This window comes from Tursiops truncatus, chromosome 6 (genome assembly GCF_011762595.2).
Source record: "Tursiops truncatus isolate mTurTru1 chromosome 6, mTurTru1.mat.Y, whole genome shotgun sequence".
In the NCBI taxonomy this organism is placed as follows: domain Eukaryota; kingdom Metazoa; phylum Chordata; class Mammalia; order Artiodactyla; family Delphinidae; genus Tursiops; species Tursiops truncatus.
This window is the reverse complement of record NC_047039.1, coordinates 113,769,939-113,795,977: the sequence shown is the minus strand read 5'-3', so window position 1 is coordinate 113,795,977 and position 26,039 is coordinate 113,769,939. Positions and strand designations below refer to the sequence as shown.

The 26,039-nt window shown below is 59.4% G+C and overlaps 1 protein-coding gene across 1 annotated transcript in view; it reads right to left on the bottom strand.

The window, feature by feature from the left end:
• Window positions 1-26,039, bottom strand: part of KCNT1 (potassium sodium-activated channel subfamily T member 1) — a 67,659-nt gene that overhangs the window by 28,157 nt on the left and 13,463 nt on the right. Inside the window, exons 3-4 of the mRNA XM_073806794.1 lie at window positions 2,483-2,562; window positions 1,891-1,990 (exon numbers count right to left, since the gene is read on the bottom strand). Of these exons, the coding sequence (XP_073662895.1) occupies window positions 1,891-1,990; window positions 2,483-2,562 (180 nt within the window). The remainder of the gene's footprint in view (window positions 1-1,890; window positions 1,991-2,482; window positions 2,563-26,039) is intronic.

Genomic DNA, 26,039 nt, shown 5'->3' with positions numbered 1-26,039 from the left:
CCACCCTCCATCCAGCCACCCTCCATCCAGCCACCCTCCCATCCAGCCACCCTCCCATCCGTCCACCCACACATCTGTCCATCCAGCCAGCCAGCCACCCTCCTATCCGTCCACCCACACATCCATCCATCCAGCCAGCCAGCCACCCTCCCATCCAGCCACCCGCCATCCAGCCACCCTCCCATCCAGCCACCCTCCCAGCCACCCTCCCATCCAGCCACCCTCCCAGCCACCCTCCCATCCAGCCACCCACACATCCATCCACCATCCTTACATCACCCACCCATACACCCTTCTCTCATCCACCATCCACCTTCTATCCACTCATTTATCCACCCACCCATCCACCCGCCATCTATCCACCCATCCATCCAGCGTCCTTACATCATCCACACATACACCCTCTCATCCGCCATCCACCTTTCTATCCACCCACCCACCCATCCATCCTCCTTCTATCCACTCATCCGTCCACCCAGTCATCCATTATCCATCCATCTCTTCATCCCTCCATCCATCCACCCACCTGTCCATCCATCCCACGCATACATCTACCAGCCCCCCCCCACCCATCCATTCGCTCTCCCACCCACCCGTCATGTGCCAGGTGCTGTGCGATGAATACAACAGAGCCGGTCCCTGTGGGAATGTAAAGCCACATGTCCCAGACGCCTCTGGGTGTGGGAGAAGGTGGGATGAACCCAGGAAAGTGCTTGGAGAGTCAGAACCCCGGTTTCCTTCTCAAACCACCACGGTGGGATTTGTCCTCCTGCACTCCTGATGAAGACAGGAGGTCCGTTCTCAGGAGTGGGTGAGGGTCTGGCCTGGGGAACCCACCCCGCTGCACGTGGCGGGGAGGTAACTACAAGCTTGCACTGTGAACTTTGACCCTGGCCTCCTTCCCAGCTCAGCGGGCAGGAGCCCAGGGGCCAGGCCTTACCCTGCAGGGAAGAGGGGAAGGATCTGCCCTGAGGAGCCAGGCAGACCCAGGGGACGGTGGTGACCAACTGGCCACACACCCTGACCACAGGGCCCTCGGCCTCCGAGAGCCCAACCTTAGTGTGAGTGGCCAGACGCTTGAGGAAGTCCCTTCAGCGTGAGCTCGGGGGAGCAGAGACTGAGCAGAAGGGGGAACTGTAAGAAAGGAAAGCGGTTCAGACAAACCCGAAGTGCTGATGGCAGGGCGCCTGCAGGGGGAGCGGCGCTTGGAGATGAAGCGTTCTCAGAAATCAGAAAACACAAGAGCAGAGGTGAAACTCTCAACCAGAGACAGGAGAGAAAGCTGGGGAGACCCCCAGACAGAGCAAAAGAGGGAAGCAGTACCGTTCCAGAACCTTCCAGAACCCCACATCTGGGTACGAGGGAGTCCAGAGAGGCTCCCGGAGCAGATGGGGAGGTGGGCTGGGAGGGGCAAGGGGAACCGGGTGGAGCCCCAAGAAAGAGGCACACCCCTGCCCTGCACCGCGAGACTCACGTCCTCCCTGCACCGAGGCCTGGCACCCCTGCCTGCCCAGCAGGAGCTGCTGAGCGACCCAGAGCCCCTTGCTGAGACCCCCCAGCGCACCCCTGGGCGAGCAGGGAGGGGGCATCCCAGACCCCCAAGGAGAGCTCTGTCCAGGTCCGGGTGTGGCTGCAAACGCAGCCGTCGTCCACGACAAGGACACCCTTCTGCCCGTGCTGAGCCGGCGGGTCAGCTGGAGCCTGAGGGTGGCATCCTGGCCACGGCTCTGTTGGGGAGGGGTACTGGGTGGGGGCCCATGGGGGAAGGAAGGACTCCCCAAGGCCCTGGGCACAGGGCGCCGGGCACGGACCCCTGTGCGGACCCCATCGGCCTCTGTAACGGCAGAGGGCCCACAGGAAGGCCCAGCCCCGGGCCCGCAGGTCACCCACCATCCGATCCCCAGGGCCGGGTCGTCCAGCAGGACGCGGACAATGTAGAGTAGGCAGGTCAGCAGCTTCAGGGAGAAGTTCAGCAGCCGGATCCTCAGGCCTGTGGGGGCGGGACGGTGGTCAGGGCTCCGGACGGGCCGGCGTCCCAGCCCGCACTCCGCCCTCTGCACCTGGGCCTCCGCACCGGCTGCCCCGCCAGCACTGACGGGGTGGCTCTGCTGGGCCGGCCTCTGAGAGGCTTCACCCTGTCCCGCCTCACGGATGTGGTACAGAGGGCTCCCGGGGCTGGTGTCACCGGTGGGGGGGGGTGAGGGGAGCAATGGACAGACTGACGGACCAGGACCCACGGGCACCTCCGCACCCCATCTTGCATCCCAGGGGGCCAAGCTCCTGCTGGGATGCAGGTGGAAGGTACCCGCAGCGGGAGGGTGGGGCCACACGGAGGGGCCAGGGAGCCCCTCGGGGTGAAGGGGCTGAGACGGTGCCACCCGGCTGCCAGGGGCGGCGGGTCCCCACAGGGTGGAACGTGGTGCGGGCCGGAGGTGAGGGGCACTCCCACCGCCCTGCCCCCCACCCTGAAGGCCCCACTCACTGGATCTTTGGTTTTTGATGAAGAACAGCTTAAGTCTCTCCTTGAAGGTGTTCTCGTTGACGTAGAACTCCACCTGGACCCTGGGGGGCGGGCAGGAAGAGTGGGCCCGGGGCCAGCGGGGGCTGCAGCCCAAAGCCCCCCACACGGCGGGCCCCTCCCCGCTGCCAGAGCAGGGTCAGCGCTGCCACCTCGGACAGAAGGCCCTGGTTGCCACATCCCCACGTGCCCCCAGCGGACCTGCCCACCGGCTGCCGCCTTCTCAGTGCCCAGGGACCTCCAGGCCCCGCAGAGGCGTATGCTCACAGGCCCCCAGCCTGGGCTGTCACGGCGGCCACGAGGATTACATGTGGCCTGTGTGGCCCTTGGCTCAAAACATGCCGTATCATTAGTATAGAATGTTCTAGAAGCCAATGGTCAGCTGCTTTATCTGGAGGCCCCTGGTGGTTGAGCCTGGAGACTCGCTGCAGCCCGCGGGATGGTCGAGGCAAACAGGCTGGCAGTGGGCCCCCTCCCTGGATGACCCCCAGATGCCCTGAGCCCCTACCCGGGCTCCCAGCATCCTGGGAACAGACCACACGGACTGGCAGGATTTTGCTGTCGAACGAGGAGGCAGGGGGTGGGGATGGCCCGTCTCGTCACTAGGGTAACGTGGGACCCGGAGGCCACGGGCCGCTGCCCCCGCCTCGGCCGCGAGCCCGCTGTGGCCGGCATGCTGGCTAGGCGAGGGCTTAACGTTCCACCATAACGGAAACTCCAGTGTTGACAGCACGACAACGACCCTGTAGCCAGGTTCCCGCGGTGGGAATGGTCCAGCCCCGCTTCTCCCTTGCCGGGTGGGGGCCCTGGGGCGGGGCTGCCTTGCTCTGGGTTAGCACCTGGCATCTGCCACACGGCCTCCGTTCCAAGCTGCATCTGCCCCACTGGCAGGTCAGGACCCCACAACCAGCCCATGGGCATCACTGTGGCCAGTCCTCACCCCCTGACCAGACAGAGGCACCAAGAGCCCGGAAACGCCTGGTCCAGATGCCATGCCCTGTGCCTCCCCTCACCCAGATGTCAGGTAGAGGCGGCCCCGCCACCCTCAGGGATGTTGTGTGGGTGCGATAAGACTGTCCAGGTGAGGCAGCTGCTCAGGCACACTCTGTGTGAAGACCGTGACACAGGAGGCAGAGGGACTGAGCACCCTGAAGGCAGAGTAGTGCTACCCAGAGGCACCCTGGAGGGCTGCATGTAGGAGGTGGCGGTTGAGCAGATGGGATGCAGGACAGTGGTCCACAGGCAGAGGTGAGGCGCACACTGGCCCAGGTCCCTGCTCCCCACCCCTACCTCCCTGTCGTCGTCCACCAGGGTGGAGGGCTGTGAACGTTCTCCCCCTCTGACCAGGCTCCAGCTCCTATCGATGCAGAAATTCATGCCGCTGTCACCTTGAAAGTTCAATGGCGCTGCTCTGCCCGCGGCTGGCTGCCCCAGCATCTCCAAGAAGTGTTTCCTCAAGCCTGTTCTAGGCATAGTGTGTGATACCTGGTGTTGGCAGCAGCCGTCTGGACCTCCCCTGGTGATGGGCCCACGGGAGGGGACTGGGGCAGAGCCCCAGCACCTCCCTGACCTTTGCCAGGTCGGGGGCCCTGGCCTGACCACAGCGGCCCCCACTGGTCAAAGGCCCAAGAAGGGCCCAGGGGGAGGAGCTGGTGGCGTGGGCCCTTCCCCACTCTCAGGTCCTGGTGCAGGGCGGTCAGCACCCCAGGACACCCCACTGCACACTGTACCCAACGCACCCCACTGCACACAACATCCCAATATACCCACCGTACTCCAGCACATCTCTGCGTACCCCACTGCACCTAGCGCACCCACTGTACCCCAGCACATCTCTGCGTACCCCACTGCTCCTAGCGCACCCACTGTACGCAGCAGCTCAGCACGCTCCTCATGTCCCAGTATAGCCCCGTGCACACCACTGTACCCCAGTGCACCCGGCGTACACTGCACCCCAGCACATCTCAGCATACGCTGTACCTTGGTACACCCACTGTACTCCAGTATATCTGTGTACCCCACTGCACGCTACACCCCAGGATACCCTACTGTACCCCAACGCATCCACTGTACACTGCACCCCAGCATGCCCCACTGGACCTGAACCCCAACCTCCTCTGCAGGTGCTACCCAGAGCCGGGTCACGGGAATCCGAGGGTCCCTCTGGGGAGTTGGTCAAATGCCTTCTCTCTGAAGGAGCAACTCAGACAAGCCAGGCTGGGCCTGGGCCAAGTCAGGGGGCAGACGCCCCTCGGCGGTGCCCATGTGTCCCGAGGGAACACTCCCCCACCGTCCTGCCCTGCACAGAGAAGCCTCAAGGAGGGGTCCCCAGCCCTTGTGCCCCTCCACTTGGGTACCCCCTTCCTGGCCCTCATCTGGCCAGCAAGGTCCAGCTCGGCCCACGTGGCGGGTGCGCGTGGCTGGTGGCCGAGTCTCCCTCCTTCCTCCTCAGCCTCCCGGGGACCTGCCCCCCCTGTGCACCACGCCCCCAGCCCGCATGCCTCTCACGGCGGCCCCCGCAAGTCCCCGCCCAGGCCCAGGGGTCAGGACTGCCAACCAGGACTGGTCACGCCTCAGACATGGAACCCGTCAGCCCCCTGCCCGGGCGGCTGTGGACACCCATCTGCACAGGCCCCCCCGGCCCCGGGCGCTCTCCACGCGGGAGGAGAGAAAGGGGTGGGGGGCGGCGGAGCCCGGCGAAGACTCGGCCCCGGGAGGTCAAGCCTGGGTGCCCGGGGAAATCCATGGAGCCGCGTCCGCTTTTAATTTTTCACGAGCTGTGGCTGCCCGCTTCTCCCACCACAGAAAGTAAGTTACAAGCTTCCCATTTACTCTGAAGTGCGGGTGCAACGGGTGTGATTCAGCTGCAGGATGTGCTCTTGGCTCCGCAAGTTGCTGGGGGATGCGGCCACGCCGGGGTCACGGACCGTCTGGCCTGGCAGAGCCCCGCCCCTCCCACTCAGACAGGTGGCCCCACCTGTCTGAGCCTCGGCCGCCTCACCTGGGGCTCGGGCGGCTGCCACGGGCATCCGGAGGGAGCCTGGCAGGGCTGCCGCGACCGTGGAGAAGTTAACACGGTCCTCTCTGTGCCTCAGGTCCTCCCTCGTAAAGTCCAGGTAGGTGTTGGTTTTCAGAGAGAGGATGAAGTGAGAGACGGCCACGCCCGTGGCCGGGGCCCGGCGCCCACCAGCTCGGTGCGAGCGATCGGGGCTGGACCTGCTCTGAGCCTGACTTTGGTCCACACCCACCACTCACATCACCCAGGAGAGACGGCCCGTGCCATAGACCCACGTGTATGGCTGCCGGCCACCAGCTGTGGCTTGAGGCCCTGTGGCGGCCCCATGGTGGAGCCGGTGCCCAGGCCCACAGGAAGCTGCTCTGGGGAGCGGGGGAGGGCTCCGTGGGGGTCCAGAGCCAGGAGCCGGCTACGAGCTCACAGGGCGACGGCCCGGCAAACAGCTCGAGAGCCGGGCGAGGGCAGACAAGGGGTCCACTCCGTCTGCACCCGCTCGCATGCATTCACCTGCTCCTTCGGCAGGACGCCCGGCGGGGAGGCCTGGGCGCACCGCGGGGCCCCTGCTGCCCGCTGCCCGGGGTGCAGGAAGGTCTGCGGCACTGGGCAGGCCTGGTCACGGGGCCCCGAGGCTTCTGAGAGCCCCAGCCCCAGACGGTCCCTGGGGTACCCCCTGCGGTTCGGCCATAAGCCCCGAGGACTGGACAGGCCAAACCCACTCCCTGTCCCGGGACAGTCCTGAGCCCTGCTCCCTTCCATCCGCCATGGAGCGAGCAGCTCTCAGGCTGGCGAGGACGGTGGTCCAGGCCGGGCAGCTGGAGGGCCATGTCCCCAAGCCCGGCCACAGGGCTTCGCGGAGGGGTCCTGCCAGCCCCGTCCCTACACACATGGAAACTGAGGCCCACCCAGGCTGGACGCTGCCTCAGGTCACCCAGTGGTCAGAGGAGACAGGGCTCTGGACTCCCTGGGTCTCCGAGTTTCAGGGGCGTAGGAGTCAGGTCCCAGCAGGCGGCCGTGGCCCATCCCCACTCGGCTTGCGTTCACTGCGGTGTGCAGGGCCTTGCCCACGCTGGGGTGGCCCAGAGGACGCCCCCTCGTGCCGGCCGAGCAGCTTGAACTCCACCCCCCCCCAACCAGGACCGGACCTGCCAGGCGAGGGCAGGTGGAAGAAGGGGCTGCAGCTCTCCCTGCTGACCGGCAGCTGACCGGCAGGCTGCGGGCGTGGCCTTCCAGGGATTCCCGGCAGGGAGCTCTGGCACAGATGGCCTGTGCCGGGAAGCGGCAAACGCAGGGCCGGGCGGCCGGTCCCGGCGGGACACCAGGCACACGGCTGTGGGGAGGCCCACCTGCCCGGCTGTGCCAGCCTTGCACTCACACGGGGCCGACGTCTGGCAGCCTTCTTCCCGGTCTACTGCTGTGTGCCAGTGGCTCTCCAGCAGGTGCCCGGGAGCTCCACGCAGGAGGCCACGGAGCCCCGGGCGAGATGGAAGAGCAGGGCCGGGGCCCAACTGCCAAGGCCGAGGCCGCGGCTACTCTGCGAACGGGCAGAGCCCGTGACCCGCCCTGCTCCCGGGCAGTGGCAGGTCCCAGGGTGGGCGGGCAAGGAGCCGGGCTGGGTTGGGTTTGGAGGTAGGGCCCTCAGGCGGACGGGCTGCGGACGGGCTGCTCTGCCCCAGCTGCAGCCTCGCCTGTGGGGGCATCGGGGGCACAGGCTCTCCTGCAGCTCCTCCCACGGAACAGGCTGGGGCACAGGCCGCCCGCCGTCCCACGTCAGCCCACGGCCATGCGCCTCCCCTCTGCCACTCGGCCCTCCCGGTGCCTGGCACACCAAGGAGAGCAAAGGCTCCGGGTGACCTCTCAAACCAACAGACGGCGCCGTCCTGGGCCTCCCCAGTCCAAGAGAGCGTCCTTGTACTGGCGCCTTGGCTCGGTCAGGGGCCCTGGTGAGCCTCCTTGGGCCTCCGAGGGCCCAGGGACGTTTGCTTTGCCCGTGACAATGCAATTCTGGGGCAGCAGGACCCCAGCCTCGGCCCCTCAGGTGGCCGCAATCGTCCACATCCTCCCACGGTCTCAGACCGGCTCCTGGTGGGGCTGGGAGAGCCCTGCGGTGGAGGAGGTACCTTCCCCCTCCTGTTACCCACCGCACCACCGCTGGGGGGCTGAGGCCCAGGGCAGCTCCCAGGCTCCTGCCGGCGGCGTAACAGCGCAAAGCCTCGGGCTGCAGGGGGCGGCGCGGGGAAGCCCTGCGCGCGCGGTGGTAGCCAATGTCGACGGTGTTAATTAACGAGACTAAAAACCAGGCCCCAGTCGGTGGCCACACTGGACGCCGTGGGTGTGAGCAGGTGGGGGGCTCTTTCCCAGGAACGCCCCCAATGGGGCTGCTGAGGGCGCTTGGGTACCCCGACCTCAAAGCACCCTCTGCTTGACCTAAATCCTGGCTGAAGCCAGGAAAAGCCTGGCAGGGCTCACGGTGGGGCAGCCGAGCCAGGTGCCTGTGGGTCCGGACGGTCACCAGCGGTCACCTGTACGCCTGTCCCCACGTAGGCACCACGGCAGGGGTCCCTGCTCCCTCCTGAGGGCTGTGGTCACAACCTGTGGGGTGTTCGCCTCCGGACGCCCCCGTCTCCTATCCCCAGGCTCCGCCCCAGGAAGCGCCACCCGAGGCCCAGCAGCAGCGGCCGTGTCCCCGCTCCCACCCGGCTGCAGGGCAGATGCTGTGGCCGGAGCAGGCCCTCCCCCCTGGGCTGGCACGGCTCGAGCTGCCCTCCCTCCCCGGGCCTGCCAGGGGCTGGGAGGCCACCTGTGAGCCAAGCACTTCCTGAGACGGAGAGGAGTCCAGGCTGAAATCTTCCAGGTGAAGCCTGGGGACGGAATGGAGTGGACACATCAACGCGGACGGATGGACAGACAGAGGGCCTGGGCTCCTGGACCAGGTGTGGGCAGGGACACATAGGGAGGACGCGGGCAGGGTCCGAGGGAAGCAGGGGTGCGCCCGTGCGCACACTCCCGACTGGGCCTGGCGCCCTCGGCACCCGCACAGCGGCACAGTGCGCGCGGCAGTGCGGCATACGTGCCCCGTCCCGCCCGGGGCGGGACGGGGTGACCGCTAGACCTGGGAGACCGCACGCGGGATGGGCACCCGCCTGTGGCCAGGTGAGCGGCAGGACCGCAGGTCTGGCGAGGGCTTACCGCACTGTTCGGCACTAAGCCCGCCCCAGGCCCTGCGTGACCCCGGTGTCCAGGAAGCAGCACCGTCAGCCACCCTCTGACACCCAGGAAGCTGATGGCCGCAAGAGGCGGGCCCCACACAGGGCCACTGGCTGGACGACCTCTGCTGGGCTCCCCCGCCCTCTACAGGCCACTGCACCCCCTGCCCTGCCCCTCGGCTTCCTGGGTGACAAGGCAGGCCAGTGTTTTTAGGGACCCCCAGGGGCAACCCCTCTACTGGGCCAGCAACACACACCTGCTGCCCTTTGGGCGGCCTGGCCTAGGGCTCTACCAGACTGACCACAGCCAGATGACACCAAGGTGGGCGTGGCCTGTGCCGACCTGGGAGGGAGGCTGGGAGGAAGAGGCTGGTGGGAGCTGCCAGACTGCCCGTGTTGGGGCGGAGTAGGGAGGGGGGCACAGAGGGTCTGCTCTTTGCTGGTGACGCACCCACCTGGGGCCTGCTTCTCCGCAGAGGGCTTCACGGGGCCTCTCTTTCAATTCTTAAAGCAAACATCTTCCAGAAGGGGAAACCAAGGTTCAGAGAGGACCACTGCCTCCCTAAGACCACAGGCGGGGAGGGGGGAGCGGCCTGCCTGCCTGCCTGTGCAGGGCCCTCTGGGTGGGACCCCCGGCCTACAACTCCTGGTGCCCCGGCGGGTGAGGTCTTGGGCGGGTGTGGTGTGGGGCTGGGCGCTGCAGAGAGCAGGGGAAACCTGGGCTTAACTGGGCCCAGATTCTGCGTGTTTATCCAGCTCAGGTTCCCTCTGGCCTGGGCGCTGCCCCCAGTGCTGAGTCGGGCGACAGCTGCACCCAGGGTGGCAGGAACCTGGCAGGACCAGAGCCGGTCACAGCGGACCAGGAACTTGCTGAGAGCGGGTGAGGGGCGCCGGCAGGAGAGGACAGGTCGGGAGAGGGAGACTCGCCCTGTTTCTGGAGGGGGCGGGCACATGAAAGTGCAGATCTGCAGGGGAGGAGGGGCGGGGGAGGCCCGAGGGTCCTGGGGAGAACAGCACGAGGGCAGGGCCGCGCTGGAGCCGCCCGAGGGGGAACCGGAGCTGGAGGAGGCGGCCACACGTTGGGCTCAGAGCACGCGGGGAGGGCGGGCTCGGGCCCCCAGAGCAAAGTGCACAGCTGATCCCGGGCTGGCCAAGCCGGTGTTCCCTGCAGCCCTTGCTTCCTGCCCTCCCCGGCCCCCCGCAGTTCACAGACGGCCCCAGGGCTCTGCAAAGGCGGGGCCTGACCGCCGCCGCCCCCGCGCGTCCTTGGTGGGCAGCCAGGCTCAGAGGGGCCGCCCTGAGTCAGGGCCCTGGGTGTACGGGCGCCCCCCAGCGGCCACTCTCTGAAGCTGCCGCCCGGGTCTCCGGGCGATTTCAACCCCCGCCCAGGCCCTGCAGCAGCCGCACTGGCCCCGCCCAGGCCCCACCCCTGACTGCACCCCGCCCCCAAGGCCCCGCCCCACCCCACCTGTGGGCCTTTGCACGAAGAGCCCGCGGCTGGAGCTCCCCCTCTCTCCCCACAAACCTTCTCGTCAACCCAGCTCTGAGCGAGCCCCTCCTTGGATGTCCCCTCCGGGTGAGGGTCCAGGGTTGGTGAGCTCCGCCCCTGAAACTACCCCTGGGGAGGGCGAAGACAGCCTCCTGGCCCGGCTTCTAGGCCTGGCCTCCTGGCGGCCTCCCACTCCCCCGTCCAGGTCCTCCTGCCTCCCCTCCCCGGGGACCCTCTTCCTGCCCTGGAGTTCCCTTGACCTCTGCGCGCGGCCTCCGGCGGGTCCTCAGAGCTCATCCTGCCTCTGGCCTCCACTCCTCCCCTTGCCCGTGTGGCCCCATCCAAAGCCACACCCACACAAGGGTCCCCACTCCCCGGCCTGGGCTCTGCCTCCCGGACTTCTCCCCGTGGCTGTGCCTCTAGGTACCCCAAACTCAGCCGTCCACAGAGCGCTCCCCATTCCCTGCCATGACTCCCCACAACTCTCAGACCCCAGAATTCTGCCTCCTAGATCCTTCTGCAGCCCGTTCCTTCTCACCAGGGCCCCTGCCATGCCTTCCCGGCTACCCCCACGTCCCCTCCAGCAAGCCACCAGTGAGCCCCTCACTTGGGACACAACCCAAACCCAGGGGGCGGGGCCTGCTAAGTAAGCAGGCCCTTCCTCTCCAGCCTCACCTGCCCCAGCTGTCCCACCCCTCTGCATCCCTCTTCCTTCCAGGTCAGCACACCTGGCACCCGGCTAGGACCTGAGCTGTGCCTGGAAACCTCCTGCCTACACCTTCCAGTGGTTCTGTCCCCACCAGCCTGGGGCTCTGCAGGGGTGTCCCCAAAAGCCAGCACACTGCCCTGCCCTGCCCTGCTCTCCTGCTGGCCCCTGGGCGACAGCTCTGGGCCTTGGCACCCTCACCCCATTCTGGCTCCTGGGGCCCCTCCTTCCACACACAGCTGTTGGGGCCCAAGGACTCGGCTCTCAAAGGCCAGGGGGCAGCCCACGTCCAGGGCCAAAAGCACCCCCCCTGCCACCAGTGGGGCCCCCGAACTCGGGCCCCAGTCCATGCAGGCCAGCTTTGCCGTCCTTGGCCCCGACCCGAGGCTGGACTCCTGAAGACTCGGCAGGAGGTGGGGGACTGCGCTGGGGCCCCCCAGCAGATGTGAGGCTACACGGCAGCACCCCTGGGGGCAAGGCCGCTCAGCCCCAGAGTCGCTGGGGGCATGAAGGGGCCCTAGCCCAGCCGTGACCCCCCGGGAGGGTTCACTACATGGCCAGCCTCTCCCTCACTGGCTCTTCAGCTCCAAAGCTCTCAAGCGATGGTCCTTATCACCCCCCCACACCCCGGTCACGTTTCTAACGATCCCCCCACAGCGTCCAGGAGATGGGGGTGCAGTGCTTCAGGGGCAGGTGGGGGGGGCGCCCTGGGCAGGGACGAGGCCTCGTGGCCCAGCGAGCCCTGCCCCCGGCTGGCTCCAGAAGGCGCGTGCAGGACGCGGGCAGCCGCAGGAGCTGCGGCCACAGGCTCCCTCCGGCAGAGGGCAACCACCTGCCGGCTCTGGTCTTACTGGAATCTCTATCAGACTCGTGTTCCTAAGGAACAAAGCCTGCAAGTCCTCCCCTGCTCTGAAACCTGCCATGGCTCCCTACTCCCGTCCAGAGCAAACTCCACAGTGTGCATCTAATGCTTGGGGAGAGGAAGCTGCAGGCGCCAGCCCTTGGTGCTGCTGGGCCAGCGATGCAGCTGCAGACACTCCCTCTACTCTGCAGAAGGAGGCTGATGAGGACCCTGAACCTCAGGGGCTGCAGGGGGACTGAGTGAGGCTGCTCACATGAAGGGTCATCAGCACAGGACTGGGGGTGGCAGGGGTGGGTATGGGAGGAGGGCTCCCTGGAGGAGGTGTCCCTGCCACCACAGCTCCCATGCTGCACTGCGGGTTCAGATGCAGCCTGGACAAGACCTGCCATGCCTCTGTCCCTGCACTGCCTGCAGGAAGAGGATGGAGCAGAGAGGAACCTGGTCTCCAGGGCCTTGGCCGGCCCTTGCCTCCCTCCTGCCCAGGGGCTGCCCATCAGCTGCGTGAGGCCACCAGGCGTGCCCGTTAGAGGCACTCTATCTCCAGCCTTAGCAGTCTCCTCCGGCAAATGGGAATGACCGCTGGGCAGTGGCCCCCAGGGGCGGCCAAGGAGCAGGAAATGGGGTTTGAGGGTGGGGAGGGGCCCAGAGGGCATGTGGCCAGCAGGAGGGGTGGGGGGAGGCTCCCCAGGCACTCTTGGTCTGCCATCTGCCAGGCTGAGTCTCTGCCAACCCCTCGCCCCAACCCTGACACGGCACAGCGCCTCCCCCAACCGCCCCAGGCTTTGGCCCTGGCTGTTTCCTCTGCCTGGAAGCCCCTGCCCATCTCCCTGTGCTCCCCCGCGAAGGGCGAGCGCCCCAGGAAGCCCCGCTCTCCCTGTCCCGGCCCAGCCTGCACCTCCCTCTACCAGGCACAGGTTTCCGCGCCCACGACATGTGCCCACACCACTGGGTCTGATTCATCTCGGTTTCCCCCGCAGCATCTAGAAGGGCTCCTGGCACAGGGCAGGGGTGGCCCTGCATTAGCCCTGCAGACTGAGCCTCAGCGCCCGCATCTGTGAAATAGGCTGTCGTCCTGCACCGGGCCTCAAGGAGGGGCCGGACAGGGGTTGGCACTGCCCCTGCCTGGCTGGGGAACCAGCCTGCTGCACCTCAGCTGCCACTGGCTCCAGGCACCAGCCCCAGGGAGCCTGAGCCCTGATACACCCCAGCTCCCATCTGCTATGCAGCTGCTCACCTCTGAAGCAGGACACAGATGCTGGCCCTGCTTCCCCCCAAGTGGCTGCTGGAACCAACAAGAGTGTGGCCTCCAGTGGGGCAGGGCTCGGGCAGTGGTCACCAAGCCACCTGGCACAGCGCCCAGGTCCCCACTGCCTTTCTTCCCTCCGGTCTTATGTGCAGGCCCTCTGTGCTCAGCCTCTCAGAGCAGAAGGGAGCAGGGGTCCCACAGGCTCCCCGAGGCGGGCTGGAGACACACAGAGCGGTTGGGGCGCTTGGCTGGGGGTCCCGAGGGAGACCTCGGCCGTCCCTCCCTTCCCGGGGCTGCAGGCAGCGCGGCAGGTGCAGCCGAGCGGAGCCCGTGCGGGATGCGAGCGCAGAGATGCAAAGCCCCTCCCGCGGCGCCCCGCGCCCCCGCCCCTACCTCTGGCCCACGTCGCTGCCTACTGAGCCCCCGCCGCGGGCCGGCAGCAGCGGGCTGAGCCCGTGCGGCTCCTCGGGGGCCGAGGCGCCGGCCGGGGCGCCCCCCGGGCCCGCCTTGCCCTCGGACGGCGAGCGCGGCAGCTTGGCCCGCGCCATCCTGTCGGAGCGCACGGCGGCGTTGGGCGGCGGGCGGCAGGCGGCGGGTGGCGGCAGGGGAGCGGGCGCTACCATCTCCGCGCGCCGCCCCGCCTTCCCCGCGCCTCCGCCGCAGTGGAACGGCCGAGGGGGGCTGGGAAACTGGGGGCGGCCGGGCTCCCTCCCGCCGCGGCCCGGGGGCGCCCAGGCTCGGCCGCCTCCCCACCCCGGAGGCTGGGTGCCCAGAGGACGCGCCACGTGGGAGAGGGTCTTGGCGTCCCAGGCTTCGAGGGGCTGCCTTACAACGGAAGTAGTAGTAATAGTCATGCTGACGGTCACGGCGCTGGGAGGAGGGGAGGGATAGTAGCACGGTGACAGCCGGTGGCTCTCGGCCGGTCACCTCCGCAGGCGGAGGCCGCTGGAGAGGGGAGCCTCAGCCGGCCTGTGGGTTCTGGGGACGCGGGTGGGGCTCTAGTTGGCCAGCCCAGAGCCACGCGCACCTGCCAGCCCTTACCCCTGCTGCCCAGGTTGGGTGGGTCCAGCCCCTGGGTCAGGTGGGACATCGCTGTCTGTCCTCCCAACCGCAGGCACTCAGGGGTCGCCCTTTCCCCCACCTCCTTCCCCCCAGAGCTTTCTGGGAGTCCACGGGGGTACTCGTTTACCGGTGCCCGCATACCAGGCTCAGCTCCGTGCCAGGCGTGAGACCCCAGCCGCGGATGAGCCAGCTACTTCCTGGAGCCCAGTCTGTGCCCGACGCCCTGCTGGGCGAGCTCGGAGCCTCTCACTGAATATAGACAGCTTGAGGAAGTGTGCAGATTTCTGTCCGTTTGCAAAGTGGGGAAACCAAGGCACTGAGGGAGGGAGAAGTACCTTCCCCAGGAGACCAGACAGGAAGCAGTGGAGCGAGGTCTGCCACGCGGGGCCAGCCGACCGAGCCTCTGCTCCCTGTTGCCGCACTGTGTGGCTTTTCTGCCCAATTCCTTCCATTTTCACAGAGAGGGAGGCCTGAGGTGACTCGCCTAGGTAACGGCCGTCAGGTGTTGGCGCTGGGAGAACCAAGGCTGTGGGTTGGCTGCCCTGCAGCCCAGCTGGGCGCAGGGGGGCTCAGACGACAACCGTCCAGGCTGCCGGGGGGCTCCAGGCCCTGCCAACGTGTCCAAACCCTGACGCCAGACCGGAGCCTGCAGCTTGGCCAGCCTGCCTACCTCTATGTCTTCACCCCACTTGTGACCCAGCCAACCACCAGGGCCCGGTGCTTGCAGAGGTCTGCAGAAGGAAGGTGGGCCTCAGTACACCCAGCCCCTGGCCTGGCCCCTCCCCAGACATTGCCTTGTCGGGATAAAGCCATTCGGTGGCGTCAGCAAACACTCATAGTGCATTTCCCCCGACCGCCTTCTACGTCCCATCCTGTCCCATACCTGCCGAGGTGTTCGTACTGGCCAAGCACTGGGAGGCCCCTGCCCGCCCTGGGCAGAGGGGGGCAAGCCTCTGTCAGCCATTCCCTACCCTTCCCATGGAGAGAGAGGCATAGAGCGCCTGCAAAAGAGGGAGGGCCGGAAGTGCCTCGGGCCTGCTGGTGAGCGAGACGCACGCAGCACCGCGGGCACGGGCAGCGCCCTCTGCGGGGCCGCGCCGAGGCCCCTCTGTACGTGTGTCCACGCGAGACAGGCTGGGACCTGGGACCCTCTGCTGCAGTGCTTGCACCGAAACAAACATCTCTCCGAGCAACGAAATACGAAGAATCGATAAGGGACTAAAAATAACTGCGTACACGCGCAGGTGGGGCAAATTCTGGACAACAAGCTACAAAGAGACAGAAACCCCAACTGCCACTTCTGAAGAGCTGGGAGCAAAAGCGGGGCACTGCGCGAGACCCTCGCACACACCACCAGGGGTGGGCAGACCTCCTAAGCCACCCCTCCGGCCCGACCCCCGGACACATCCCTACCCTCACCCCATATAAGGAACCAGACGCCCCCACCACTCAGCGAGGGAGCAAGGGAACCTATTACTTGTTCACGCTCCCCACTACAGCAGCAGGGCCCCCAATAAAGTCTTGCCTGAATTTCTGATGTGGCCTCTGATCAGTTTCTATTGATTAAGGGGGCCAAGAGCCCTGGTCGGTAACACACACGCAATAGACCATCAGGGACGTTCACCTGTGCACCCCAGGAAGCTGTGAGAGGGGCTCCTTGAGACTCTAGGGTCCACGAAGAGACCAGGACTTGATTTCCTTGAGCAATGGCAGCGAATGGCAGCCCATCTCAGAATGCTCGTGGGAGCGCCATCTGTAAGGGCACAGGATGGCAACACCTCACATCCACCCACGGGGAAGGCTCAGCGTGTCTAGCGCATCCCGCCCTGAGTGCTGTGTCTTTCCCGTTCTGGGTTTTGAGAATGCAGTGGGTTGGCAGGTCCCGATGGTGTCTGAGGTCCAGGGTCAGATCAGGTGACAGGGGCAGGATGTCCAGCATTTTGTGTGGCGGGATCTAATGACAAATACAGGCTGATGTGTGGTGGTTACGTCTGGGAGTGGGCTGGGGGGGGTCTTTCAACTGGCTGCTGCATCATTTAGGTGAGGTTTGATTTATTTTGAAAACAATGGTCCACTTCTATGATCCCGAGTCTACTGGTATCTTCCTGTGGGGGGAGGACAGACAGCCCTCCTGGGGGGACCCGTGGCCCACGGCTCTGCATCCCCAGGGCACTGTGAGGAGTGTCCAGTGGGCAGGCTGGACGCTCCCACGTGAGGCGAGGCAGGGAGAGCGGACCCAGGCCCTGAGGAGTCCCAGCACTGCTTGCTCCCACGGGGCTCAGGCAGACTCAGACCCCATGGCTGTGTGTGGTGGGGTAGGGGACAGGCAGGAAGGTCGACTGCTCCTTTTGCTCAAGCACTTGCACCTTCTTCCAAAGGGCTTCATTCCTGCCACACAGCAGCCCTGTGTCATTCTGTGTGTGGGGACTGCTGGCTGGGTGGGGGCGGGGCAGGCTGGCTGCAACTAAGGAGCCCATGTGCCGCAACCAAGAAGCCTGTGAGCCACAACTAAGGAGCCCACCTACCGCAACTAAGACCTGGTGCAACCAAATAAATAAATTAAAAAATCAAATTAAATTTGAAAAAAAAGAAAGAAGCCCGTCGCAAAAGGACAAATCCTGTAGGATCCACTTATCTGAGGGACCTCGAAGAGCCAAACCCATAGAGACAGAAAGGAGATGGTGGGGGCCAGGAGCTGGGAGACGGAGTTAGTGCTGAATGGGGACAGAGCTTCAGTTTGGGAAGATGGGAGAGATCTGGAGACGGATGTGGTGATGGTTACACAACAACGTGAACGTGCTGAAAGCCACTGGGCTGTGCGCTTCACGTGGTTAAGATGGTGCGTTTTTGGTATATTTTACCACGATTCAAAGAAACAATTTTTTTAAAAGGAAGGAAGGAAGGGAGAGAGAGAAGAGAAAAAGGGGGATAAAGAGAGGATGGACTTCATAAGACAAAGAAGCCGGCCAACAATAAAACGTGACTAGGAGCAGAAGGAATTCCCTAAACAGGCTTCAAGCACTAAACCCACTGGACAGGGACAAGCTCAAAAATGAGACATGTCGGTGTCTCAACAGAGTGAGGGACACAGGGAGATGACAGAAGTTTGGAGACAAACCGAGAGCCCCAACACTGAATCACGTGGGATCACTAATGCACCCAATCCAGAAAAGATGTGACTGAAAATGGAGTTACTGACAGAGGGATGGCCCCGCTGGCACAGCAGCAGATGCGGAGCAGACAGGAGCTGAGAGCTGTGGGGACACTCACGCGAAGAACTGCTTGTGCCCTGGATAGAGGCCCCAAGCTGTTTTAAGTACTTAAAACATATTCAGAAAGTACTGAGCAATATAATGATGAAAGAGTTCCAGGAAAATAAGGTGCAGGATGTGCCACACCCAGATATTGATTCCATTAATCTACTGGGCTTAAAGGATAAAGAAAGAATTCTTCAGGCAATAAGACAGACAGTGCAAACCAAGTGAAGGGTAGAGCAAGCTGGCTGCAGGGGCTGGGGGAGGGGACGGGGAGTGAATGTTTAATGGGGACAGAGCTTTGGTTTGGGAAGATGAAAGAGATGGGTGGTGGTGATGGTTGCACATTAAGAATATGCTTGGGCTTCCCTGGTGGCGCAGTGGTTGGGAGTCCGCCTGCCGATGCAGGGGACGCGGGTTCATGCCCCGGTCCGGGAAGATCCCACATGCCGCGGAGCGGCTGGGCCCGTGAGCCATGGCCGTTGAGCCTGCGCATCCGGAGCCTGTGCTCCGCGACGGGAGAGGCCACAACAGTGAGAGGTCTGCGTACCGGAAAAAAAAAAAAAAAAGAATATGCTTACTGTACTTAAAGACAAAGACTGTAACAAGAAGCAAAGAAGAGCATTACATAATGATCAAGGGATCAATACAAGAAGAATATATAACAATTATAAATATATATGCACTCAACAAAGGAGCACCTGAACACATAAAACAAACATTAATAGACACAACGGGAGAAATTGACAGTAACACAATAATAATAGGGGACTTTAACACCCCACTTAAATCAATGGATCAGACAATCCAGACAGAAAATCAGTAAGGAAACACCACTGGTCTTAAATGACACATTAGACCAGGTGGAGTTTATATATATATATATATATATATATATATAGAGAGAGAGAGAGAGAGAGAGAGAGAGAGAGAGAGAGAGAGAGGGAATGACTCATCCCAAAGCAGCAGAATACACATTCTTTTCAAGTGCATATGGAATATTCTCCAGGATCGATCACATGCTAGGCCACAAAACAAGTCTCAGTGAATTTAAGAAAACTGAAATCATATCGAACATCTTTCCCAACCACAACACTATGAAACTAGGAAAAAACCTGCAAAAATCACAAACACGTGGAGGCTAAACAATATGCTACTGAACAACGAATGGATCACTGAAGAAATTAAAGAAGAAAATAGAAACATACCTGGGGACAAATGAAAATGGAAACACAATGATCCAAAAATCTGTGGGATGCAACAAAAGCAGTTCTAAGAGGGGAGTTTATAGTGATAGTGATACAAGCCTATGTGAGGAAATAAGAAAAATCTCAAATAAACAACCAAACTTTACACCTAAAGGAACCAGAAAAAGAAGAGCAAACAAAACCCAAAGCTAATAGAAGGAAAGAAATCATAAAAATCAAAGCAGAAATAAATGAAGTAGAGAGTAAAAAAATCAATAGAAAAGATCACTGAAACTGAGAGCTGGTTCTTTGCAAAGGTAAAGAAGATAGATAACCAAGAAAAGAAGAGGGAGGGTCCAAATCAATAAAATTTGAAATGAAAAAGAAGTTACAGCTGATACCACAGAAACACAAAAGGTCATAAGAGATTACTACGAACAGTTATATGCCAATAAAATGGACAACCTAGAAGAAATGGACAAATTCCTAGAAATGCACAATCTCCCAAGACTGAACCAGGAAGAAATAGAAAATAGGAACAGACCAATTACCAGTAATGAAATTGAATCAGTAGTAAAAATCTCCCACAAACAAAAGTCCAGGACCAGACAGCTTCACGGGTGACTTCTACCAAACCACTAGAGAAGAGTTAACACCTACCCTTCTCAAACTATTCTAGAAAATTGCAGAGGAAGGAATGCTTCCAAACTCATTCTATGAGGCCAGCATCACCCTGAAACCAAAACAAGACGAAGATATCAAAAAAAAGAAAATTACAAAAGAAAGAAAATTACAGGTTAATATCACTGATGAACAAAGATGCAAATATACTCAACAAAATATTACCAAACTGAATTTAATAATACATTAAAAAGATCATACACCATGATCAAGTGGGATTCATCCCAGGGATGCAAGGATGGTCCAATAGCCACAAATCAATCAATGTGATACACCACATTAACCAATTGAAGAATACTAACCATATGATCATCTCAACAGATGCAAAAAAACCTTTTGACAAAATTCAACATATTTTCATGTTAAAAACTCTCAGCAAAGTGGGTATACAGGAAACAAACCTCAACATAATAAAGGCCACATATGACAAGTCCACAATTAACAACATAGTCAATGGTGAAAAGCTGAAAGCATTTCCTCTAAGATCAGGAACAAGACAAGGATGTCCATTCTTGCCGCTGCTATTAAACACAATATTGGGAGTTCTAGCCACAGCACTCAGACAAGAAAAAGAAATCCAAATTGGAAAGGAAGAAGTAAAACTGTCACTGTTTGCAGGTGACATGATACTATACACAGACAATCCTAAAGATGCCACCAGAAAACTGCTAGAGCTAATCAATGAATTTGGTAACATTGCAGGACACAAAATTAATATACAGAAATGTGTTGTACTTCTATACACTAACAGCAAACTATCAGAAAGAGAAGTTAAAAAAAAAATCCTGTTTACCATCACATCAAAAAAAAATACCTAGGAATAAATCTAACTAAGGAAGTAAAAGAGCTGTAAGAAAACTGTAAGACACTGATGAAAGGAACTGAAAATGACACAGAGGTCAAGATATATCATGCTCATGGATTGGAAAAATTAATATTGTTTAAATGACCATACTACTCAAAGCAATCCACAGATTCAATGCAATCCCTGTCAAAATACCAATGGCATTTTTCACAGAACTAGGACAAATCATTCTAAAACTTGTATGGAAACACAAAAGCTCCTGACTGGCCAAAGCAATCTTGAGAAAGAAGAACAAAGCTGGAGGTATCATGCTTCCTGACTTCAGACTATACTACAAAGCTATTGTAATCACAACAGTATGGTACTGGCACAAAAACAGAAATATAGATCAACAGAACAGAATAGAGAGCCCAGAAATAAACCTACACACTTATGGTCGGTCAATCTGTGACAGAGGAGGCAAGAATATACAATGCAGAAAAGACAGTCTCTTTCCCAGTGGTGCTGGGAAAACTGGACAGCTACATGTAAAAGAATGAAATTAGAATGCTCTCTAACACCATATTAAAAAAAAATTCAAAATGGATTAAAGACCTAAATGTAAGCCCTGAAAACATAAAACCTAGAAGAAAACAAAGGCAGAACACTCTCTGACATAAGTCGCAGTGATATATTTTTGGATTTGTCTCCCAAGGCAAAGTAAACAAAAACAAAAGTAAACAAATGAGACCAAATTAAACTAAAAGCTTTTGCACAGCAAAGGAAACCACCAACAAAACGAAAAGACAACCTACCAAATGGGAGAAAATATTTGCAAATGATATGACCAATAAGGAGTTAATACTCAAAGTACATAAAGAGCTCATACAACTCAATAACAAAAAAGCAAACAACTGGATTAAAAAATGGGCAGAAGACCTGAACAGACATTTTTCCAAAGAAGGCATACAGATGGCCAACAGGTACATGAAAAGCTCAACATCACCAGTCGTCAGAGAAATGCAAATCAAAACCACAATGAGATATCAAGTCACACCTATCAGAATGGCTAACATCAAAAAGACCACAATTAACAAATGTGGGCGAGGATGTGGATAAAAGGGAGCCCTAGAATACTGTTGTTGGGAATGTAAATTGGTGCAGCCACTGTGGAAAACAGTATGGAGCTTCCTCAAGAAGGTGAAAATAGAACTACCATAGGATCCAACAATCCCACTCTCCTGGGTATATATCCCCCAAATCCTTGAAAACACTAATTCAAAAAGATACACGCAACCCAATGTTCATAGCAGCATTATTTACAATTGCCACAATATGGAAGCAACCTAAGTGTCCATCAACAAATGAAAAGATAAGAAGACGTATGTATAAATACAATGGAATACTAGTCAGCCCTAAAAAAAAAAAGAAATTTTGCCATTTGCAGCAACGTGGATGGACCTGGAGGGTATTATGTTTAGTGAAATAATTCAGAAAGAAAAAGGCAAATACTGTGTTATCACTTATATGTAGAATCTAAAAATAAAACAAAGGAATGAACATAACAAAACAGAAACAGACTCAGAAACAGAAACTGACTCTGGCCCTCCCACCTCCCTCTTCAAAAAGACCTGTGATCCCATGGGGTCCACCCAGATGATCCAGGACTGTCTCCCCATCTCAAGATCCTTAACTTCAACACATCTGCAAAGCCCCTCTCGTCACCTAAGACACTTGCAGGTCCCAGGCATTAGGACATGTACATCTTTGGGAGGGGGGCATTGCTCAGCCCATCACACATGGTGAACCTATGTAACGCCATTAGTCAATACCTGAAACCCAGAAAGAGTAGGTCCAGAAAACACACCTTCAGCTGTCATCCTTTGAGACTGCTATAATACACTTTGAAAACCGGTAGTTAAATGGAAAGGATTGAGCGTGTTTTCCTGCTTTCTCAGCAGGAATTACGTTTCGGGGTGTACAACCAGCTCCCATTGATATAGGAAAACCACCAGTTAAAGAAGAATGTGGCTTATACTCAAGGAGGGTGGAGCAGAACCGGAAGGGAGCTTGTCCAAGCCACCGCAGAACGTGGGGTCAGGGAGGACGTCCGGTGGGGTTGCCACCCTTAGCTGCACCAAGGAGGGGGAACGCATGGTCGTATGACGACGGATCACCTCGCACAACTGCCCCGTGCAAGGGCTGGGCTGTCATCGTTAAGCCATCGTGTCCCTCTGGCCATCTGTAACGGAGGGACAACCAGGACATGGGGCAACATGGGGACCGTGGTGGCACTTAAAACCTTCTCTTGCCTGAAACATTTGAGTTCCGTCCACGAGCCCTTCAGATCCAACGTCCAGTTTACAGGAATACTGGAGGCGGAGCAACAAGCTGAGCCACCCACCAAGAGGCAACCAGACACACAGACGGCAGAACATTCTGCAGGACCAGAGGCCGGTGTGTCAGCTACCTATGCTGTGTGACAAACTGCCAACTTCACAGCTTAAAGCAACATATACTCGCAGTGCCGAGGTTAGAGGACCGGGTGTAGCTTAGCTTGGTGTCTCGCTTAGGGTCCCACGCATCTGAAATCAGCATCAGCAGGGCTGAGTTTCCACCTGGACCCCTGGGGAAAATCCGCCTCCAGGCTCATCCAGTTGGCTGGATTCAGCTCCTGGCGGCTGTAGGACTGAGGTTCCCCTTTCCTGCTGGCTGTTGGCTGCTCAGCCCCTAAAGGCTGCCCTCCATCCCTGGGCCCCTCCACCTTTAAGGTGGCAATCGTGGGTCAGATTCCCCTGTGCCCCAAATCTTTTCTTCCACTTCCAGCCAGGGAAAACACTCTTGCTTTCAAAGGGCCCCTGTGACCAGAAAGGGCCCAATCTCCTGGTGATTAACTCAGCCAACTGGTTAGTAACCTTACTTATAATGCAGAATTGCCATGGGTATGAGCTTCCTATGGCTGACGTAACAAAGTACCACAGTCTGGATGGCTTGAACAACAGAAATTCGTCCTCTCCCAGTTCTGGAGGCCAGAAGTCCAAGATCAAGGTGTCAGCAAGGCCGGCTCCTTGTGAGGCCGTGAGGGAGGATCATTCCAGGTCTGTCTCCAGATTTCTCTTTTTTAAAAGGTCACCAGTAGGGACTTCCCTGGTGGTCCAGTGGCTAAGACTCCGCATTCCCAATGCAGGGGGTCCGGCCTTGATCCCTGGTCAGGGAACTAGATCCCACATGCTGCAACTAAAGACCCTGCACATAGCAACGAAGATCCCACGTGCCGCAACTAAGAGGCGGCGCAGCCAAAAATAATAATAATAAAAAATAAATGTTAAAAAAAAAAGGTCACTAGTCATGTTGGATTAGGGCCCACCCTAATGACCTCATGCTCATGTAATGACCTCTGAAGACCCTACTTCCAAATAAGGAGATCCTGGGGGTGACATTTCACCATCTTTACCGGCTTGGAGATTAGGGTGGGGGAGCTGGGGAGGCCACACTTGGTAGGAGCCACTCTGGATTAAAAGGAGTCAGTGAACCGTAATAACCAGATGCAACACAATATTCCTGGACCAAACAAACCAGCCGAGAAGGACAGGTTGGGGCCACCAGGGAAATGTCTTCCCCAAGGCAGGTATGTGCTGCCCCCTCCCCGGACTCCACCCTGGCTGCAGACCCAGAGCCAGGAGCACTCACTCACTCCCCCCAGGCTCTCTGATCACCTCATGGGCACCACCCGGGGCTCCCCGACTTCTCAGGGGAGACGCCTCCTCTCCTCCTGCCTCCCCAGTGCAGACACGAGTCTCAGGAGATGCCCATAGATGCCACACAAAATCTGTGCTTCCCGGGGGAGAGCCACACGAAATCTGTGCTCCCCCAGAGGCTCCAGGGGAGGGTCCTTCCTGCTTCTTCCAGCTCCGGGCGGCCCCAGGCGGCCCTGGCTTGTGGTCACGTCACCCCAGTCTCTGCTCCGTCTCCCCAAGGCTTCTCCTGTGTGTGTTTCTCTTCTTACAAGGATACCAGTCAGCGGATGTAGGGCCCACCCTAAATCCAAGATCATCCCATCTCAAGATCTTTACCTTAATTACACCTGCAAAGACCCTATTGCCAAATAAGGTCACGTTCCCAGGTGCCAAGTGGACATGAATTTGGGGGACACCATTTCAAAGCACTGCAGTAGGTCTGCGGTTCTTCCCTGCAGACCCCCCCTCCTGAAGTTCCCCCGATCAGCTGTGCGACCTTGAACAGGTCTTTTCCTGCAGAATCTGCCTCTACTCACCAGGTGCCTGCACCCCGTGGGTGAGGGGAGAGGGGAAGGCTCTCCCTCTGGGGATCCTGGGATGTTCTCGGGGTGTAAGGAATCTGAAAGCAAGGCAGAGTTTAACCCCATGAAAGGTTACCAGCCGTCTCTTTTTTTAGAATTTTTTTAATTAATTAACTTATTTTAGTTTTGGCTGCGTTAGGTCTTTGCTGCGTACAGGCTTTCTTTAATTGCGGCGAGCGGGGTCTACTCTTCCTTGCAGTGTGTGGGCTTCTAGTTGCAGTGGCTTCTCTTGTTGCAGAGCACCGGCTCTAGGCGCAAGGGCTTCAGTAGTTATGGCATGCAGGCTCAGTAGCTATGGCTCACGGGCTCTAGGGCGCAGGCTCAGTAGCTGTGGTGCACGGGCTTAGTTGCTCCACAGCACGTGGGATCTTCCCGGACCAGGGCTCAAACCTGTGTCCTCTGCCTCGGCAGGTGGATTCTCAACCACTGCGCCACCAGGGAAGCCCCGGCCACCTCTTTTGTAGCGTCCACCTTGTTTCCCCAAGCCTGCTGTGGATGGAATGTGTGTGTCTCCCCAAACTCACATTGAAGCCCCAACCCCCAGTGTGATGGTGTTTGAAAGTGGGGCCTTAGGAGGTGATTAAAGTTAGATGAGATCCCGAGAGTGGGGCCCTAAGATGGGATTAGTGCCCTTATGAGAGCACGTGCTCTCTGTGTCTCTGCCTGTGTCTCCCGTGAGGACACGGTGAGAAGGAGTCTGTACACCAGGAAGAGGTCCCACCAGCCCCCCCCGCCCACCCCTGGCTGGTATCCGATCTCAGACTTCCAGCCTCAGAACTGTGAGAATTAAGTGTCTGCTGGTGAAGCCCCTAGGCTGGGGTGTTTGTCACAGAGCTCGAGCTGCCTGAGACCCAGCCTGGACACTCTCACCTCCCATTTTCACTCCAAGTGGATGAAGCCGAATGACACGTGCATAGAATTTTCAACGGCAAACGGCACATCGTGGGAAGCCTATCAGGAGTGAAGGGAACCGCAATGTGAAACAGAACCGAGCGTGCTTTCCGTGACACTGGAGGATGCCGGCCACCCTCCTTTCCGTGACACTGGAGGATGCCGGCCACCCTCTCGCTGGATGTCTGTGCTCTGCTTTGCACTGAGCGGGAGGAATTTAACTATGATGCGTGCACACAAGTCCCCGGGATGCAGGCTCAGAGGCAAACAGGTGCACTGAGACGTCCAACACCAGGGGCCGGGATGGGGACCCGGCTCCCAGGGACGCCCAGTTCGCCATCTCAGGGTCTCCCGCAGTATCCTCGGGATGTGGGCAAGGGGAGCCAGGGCCCCTTCTCATCACAGAACTGCTAACACCTTGACTGGTCTACCCCTAATCCTGGGTCACTGAGAGCGTGGCTGTCTTCCAGGTGCAGACTCAGGTCCAGGAGCCCTGCCGACCTGCCTTGGTGTCCACGGGCTGGTGTGGAGGCGACCACACCGCTGCTCACACGTGTGTGCGCCCCTCCATCACCCACACCCTCCCCGTCCTGGTTGTTCTTATTCCTTTATCCTCCATCTTCTCGCTGTCTATCCTGCCTGCTCCTGGCCTCCCAGGACCGGGGGTGACCCAAGCCCCCACACGCCCACCCAGAAGGAAGGACACAGAATGGAGGAAGGCGCGGCCTGCCCCTGGGAGCACCGGCCACTCTCTGCAGGGGGGCCCCAGGTGACCATGGGGAGAACTAGACCTGGCCCAGTCCTACAGTGGTGTGGCAGAGA